Source organism: Buceros rhinoceros, unplaced genomic scaffold (assembly GCF_000710305.1).
Source record: "Buceros rhinoceros silvestris isolate BGI_N320 unplaced genomic scaffold, ASM71030v1 scaffold14928, whole genome shotgun sequence".
NCBI lineage: Eukaryota > Metazoa > Chordata > Aves > Bucerotiformes > Bucerotidae > Buceros > Buceros rhinoceros.
This window is the reverse complement of record NW_010428717.1, coordinates 300-5,241: the sequence shown is the minus strand read 5'-3', so window position 1 is coordinate 5,241 and position 4,942 is coordinate 300. Positions and strand designations below refer to the sequence as shown.

The 4,942-nt window shown below is 54.5% G+C and overlaps 1 protein-coding gene across 1 annotated transcript; it reads left to right on the top strand.

The window, feature by feature from the left end:
- The first annotated feature begins 2,581 nt into the window (after positions 1–2,581).
- LOC104498938 (epiplakin-like) lies at positions 2,582–4,528 on the top strand. Its single transcript, XM_010142380.1, has one exon. The coding sequence runs from the start codon at positions 2,582–2,584 to the stop codon at positions 4,526–4,528; it is 1,947 nt and encodes a 648-aa protein (XP_010140682.1).
- Positions 4,529–4,942: the final 414 nt, after the last annotated feature.

The following is a 4,942-nucleotide window of genomic DNA, read 5'->3' as shown; positions in this document are numbered from 1 at the left end:
CAGCTGGAAACCCCCGTCCACCGGGGGTTTCTTGGGCTGGGCTGCTGCGACAGCTGGAAAGGACAGTGAGGTCCTGCCTCGGGAGCTGCGTGTGCGGCCAAGCGCCAGCATCAGGACGTCTGATTAGAGACCAGCTAATGACAGCTTGCAGTTGGGCAACGTCTTACCAGCACAGGGTGTTCACACGACTCCCTGTGTCCTACATAGGTCTTGCCAGCTCCAGGGTGTGACACTGCACCCCGCTTTCTCTGGGACCAAGTGCCACTCTAGCAGGCAGCACAACCAGCCTGTCACCTCCCAGGAGCTGCTCCAGTGGAGCCAGGCAGGGGAGTGCAGGGGAGCGCAGGGAAGCTGCTCTCGAGGGTTGGAGCCACGGTGTAGACCAGAGCTGCTGGCCGTGGAAGAGCCCGAAGCCACGGGCAGGGTCCCCACAGGGGCAGGGGCTGGGCCGTACCTGCCAGGATAAACCTGTCCCCTGCCGCGATCCATCTGAACCAGCATCAATCCAATATTTAAATGATCAACCCCGAATCCACGGGCAGGGTCCCCAAAGGGGCAGGGGCTGGTCTGTACCTGCCAGGATAAACCTGTCCCCTGCCGCGATCCATCTGAACCAGCATCAATCCAATATTTAAATGATCAAAGCAATGACTCAGAGACTCTCAGACCAGTTAGGTAAACAGCTGGAGCGTGAAGCTGTGACCCTGATGATGAGTTAAACATATCATTAACGTCAGTCAGTAGATTATAGGAGATGGGTGTTCCCAAAGAAATATTTGGGGTTTGATTTTGCTGTTTTTACAAGGCTGTGGCATCATGCAATGTTGAAGACGCTGACAGTTCACAGGGCTTCCAGAAGAGTCTGGATGACAGCACACGGGAATCCCTCGAGTTGTCCTACAGACTCAAAACTTGTCTAGCTCATGAAATCCACCGAGCTGGAAATAGTCACAGGTTGACATAGAAACCAGGAAAAAGGGGGTCTGCAGGAAAGCTGGGGAGGGGGTCTTGATCAGGGAGTGCAGTGGCAAGATGAGGAGTGATGGGTTTAAACTGAAAGAGGGGAGAGTTAGATTAGATATCAAGAAGAAATTCTTCACTGTAAGGGTGGTGAGACGCCGGCCCAGGTTGCCCAGAGAGGAGGGAGAACCATCCCAGGTCAGGTTGGACCTAGGGGCTCTGAGCAACCTGCTCTAGTTGAAGATGTCTCTACTCACTGCAGTCACAGGTTGACATAGAAACCAGGAAAAAGGGGGTCTGCAGGAAAGCTGGGGAGGGGGTCTTGATCAGGGAGTGCAGTGGCAAGATGAGGAGTGATGGGTTTAAACTGAAAGAGGGGAGAGTTAGATTAGATATCAAGAAGAAATTCTTCACTGTAAGGGTGGTGAGACGCCGGCCCAGGTTGCCCAGAGAGGAGGGAGAACCATCCCAGGTCAGGTTGGACCTAGGGGCTCTGAGCAACCTGCTCTAGTTGAAGATGTCTCTACTCACTGCAGGGAGGTTGGAACTAGGTGACCTTTAAGGTCCCTTCAAGCCCAAACCAGTCTCTGATTCTATGATCTAGGAAGCCTGGAGGGCTGTGTGCCAGTGGGCTCGGCCAGAGCATCTCTCTTCACCACCTTGTTCCTAGAGCAATTTCTCTGAATATCTGGAGAGAGCACCTTGGCCCTGCTGCGGAGAGAGCACTTGGTCAGACAAACTGTCTCTGCCCTTGTCCCCAGTTGCTGGAACTGGTTAGAATGGTCCTGTGCTGGGTGCTGTCTGGCACCAGCTCTTCCTCAGACAATGCCCATGTGCTGTTCAGAAGTCAGCCTGGGTCAGGACCGGTGCCAGCAGACCCATGGCAGCAGACTCTGGTTTTTGGAAGACAGGAGAGTGTGCTAGGAGCAGGGCTGGGAGCTCTGCCAGCCCAGTGGCTTTACAACAGGTAGAGCCCTGGGCACATCTCAATGGCAGCAAAGGCATGGCCTGAGCGTATGCTCTGCCAGCTTGGACCCACCACTGCATGTGGACCTGACCAGCCACTGATCTGCCACTGTGACCATTCCCATGTCCTGTGTCATGTTGGGGTGGTGTGGGGTCACACAGCATGGAGAAAGATCTCCACAGACAGCCATGAGCCAGGCTCGTGTCCTGCCCATGACCAGCACAAAGCCAGGCAGCATGATGGTCTCAGTGGGCCGGAGCAGAAGATGTCTGGCAGCACTAGCCAGCACCTCTCTGCAGCTGGTGGCAGTCATGTCAGGAGGCCACTGCTCTTGTCAGGAGCTCACTGCTGTTTCTTGGCACGACCTGTGCTTGTCAAATGCCCACCAGGACATCTGCTGGCCCAGGGCAGCCCAGGAGCCAGTGCCGGGCAAACAGGGAGGGGAGCAGTGGCCATGCTTCCTGCTGGCACCCTGTGACACCAGCCCAAAAGTGAGCAGTGGTTGTGTCTCCAGGAACAGGAAAACTGCGCAAGAACCTGTGTCTTACCAAATCGTTTCTTTCTCTCTCCACAGACAAACACGGTGCCCCACAGTAGCAGGACTGTTCCCCAAAGACAAAGCAGAAGATGAGTGGAATCCCTCAGAAGAGCAACATGGGAAGTAACCCGACTGCAGATGGACACAAAGAGATGGGTGGGAGTGGGAGTAGCTTCATAGCTGGAGTCTTCCTCCAGGCCATGAACAAGAAGATGAGTATCTATGATGCCATGATGAGAGGGCTCCTGACACCAGGAACGGCCCTGGTGCTGCTGGAGGCACAGGCTGCTTCAGGGTTCCTCACTGACCCCATGAGGAACGAGAAACTCTCTGCGAAGGAGGCACTGGCTACAGGACTCGTAGGCAGAGATTTCTATGAGAAGCTGCTGTCAGCAGAGGGAGCAGTGACGGGTTACACAGAGCCGTACACCGGACACAGGATCTCCCTCTTCCAGGCCATGAAGAAAGGGTTCATCGTGAAGGAGCATGCCATCCGCCTGCTCGAGGCCCAGATCGCCACAGGTGGCATCATTGACCCCATCAACAGCCACCGCATCCCCGTGGAGGTGGCCTATCAGCGTGACTACTTCGACCAGGAGATGTGCCAGTTTCTTTCTAACCCAAAGAATCAAACAAGAAGTTGCTTCGACCCCAACACTCATGAAAACCTCACTTACACACAGCTCCTGCGCCGCTGCGTGCCCGACCCGGACACGGGGCTGCTCATGCTCCATGTGATGGACAAGGGCTCCGTGCTCCACCAGTTGAACAAGGATGCCCGGAAAGCCCTGCAGGCCGCCCGCACCACCCTCAGCGTGGGGCTTTTTCAGGGTCAGAGCGTCACTGTCTGGGAGCTCCTCTTCTCCCGCTACGTCCCTGATCACCAGAGAGAGGAGCTGCTGAGGAAATACAAGATGGGGACGATGACCATCCCAGAAATCACCACCCTCCTCACCACCATCATCACCAGGGCAGAAATGGAAAACGGGCATCTGAGCTCATCCACAGCTGCACCCAACAATGAGGTGGGAACATCACAACCAGTTCAGGATAAGCACTCCCAGGAGCAACAGCTGAGAAAATCCTTAAAGTCTGCAACCGCCTCTGTCACTGCTGGTGAGTTCCAGGGGCAAAATGTTTCCGTGCTGGATCTGCTTTTTTCCAAATACATTCGTCAAGGGAAGCGGCAGGAGCTGCTGGAGCTGTACAGAGCAGGGATACTGACCACAGAGCAGGTGGCCTCTGTGGTCACCGCTGTCATAAACAGAGCAGAAGCTGCAAATGCCGCATTCATGGCAAACACCAGAAGTCCACACAAGGCAGTGACAAGGGCAGAAGAAAAAGGAGATGATTTTTCTACGGAAGACATACAACTAGATAACGTCTTGAAGTCCACCACCATTGATGTGCCAGCTGGTGAGTTCCAGGGCAGGCAGGTCTCTGTGTGGGACCTGCTCTTTTCTGACTACATCTCTGAGGAGAAGAGGCAGGAGCTCATGGAGCTGTACCGTGAAAGGCTCTTAACTCTGGAGCAGATGATAACTGTTGTCACCACTGTCATTAAGAAAAAAGAATCCACAAACAGACAATTCCTGGTTTCAGTGAAGGCTTCCAACAAGGCCACGGGGTCAGCAGCAGGAGAGAAGGACGACGACTCCTCCAAAGAGGAGCCATGGCAAACTGCCTTGAAAACCACAGTCATCGACATGGAGGTTGGGGAGTTCCGGGGCCACAGGGTCTCTGTGTGGGACCTGCTCCATTCCAAGTACATTCCCGAGGAGAACAGAAAGGAGCTGCTGGAGCTGTACCAGGCAGGAGAGCTGACCCTGGAGCAGGTGAAAACCGTGGTCAGCACCATCGTAACCAAGGCAGAGGCAGCAAGGACAGAGCAACTGGCAAATGGGAGCAGTCCGAGAGCAGAACGGACAGTCACAGAAGCTGAGGACACCCACGTGGAGGAGGACAGGTCCTGGGAAGAGACCCTGAAGTCCACTCCAGTCGAGATGACAGTGAGTGAGTTCCAGGGCAGGCCGAGGGGGCCTCTGTGGTCACCGCTGTCATAAACAGAGCAGAAGCTGCAAATGCCGCATTCATGGCAAACACCAGAAGTCCACACAAGGCAGTGACAAGGGCAGAAGAAAAAGGAGATGATTTTTCTACGGAAGACATACAACTAGATAACGTCTTGAAGTCCACCACCATTGATGTGCCAGCTGGTGAGTTCCAGGGCAGGCAGGTCTCTGTGTGGGACCTGCTCTTTTCTGACTACATCTCTGAGGAGAAGAGGCAGGAGCTCATGGAGCTGTACTGTGCAGGGACATTGTCCTTGGAGCGGTTAATAATTGTTGTCACCACTCTCGTTAAGAAAAAAGAATATACGGGCAAGAAATTCCTGGTTTCAGTGAAGGCTTCCAACAAGGCCACGGGGTCAGCAGCAGGAGAGAAGGACGACGACTCCTCCAAAGAGGAGCCATGGC

Coding starts and splice junctions, on each gene's coding strand:
- LOC104498938 (XM_010142380.1), top strand. CDS start 2,582: ATGGGAAGTAACCCGACTGCAGATGGACACAAAGAGATGGGTGGGAGT.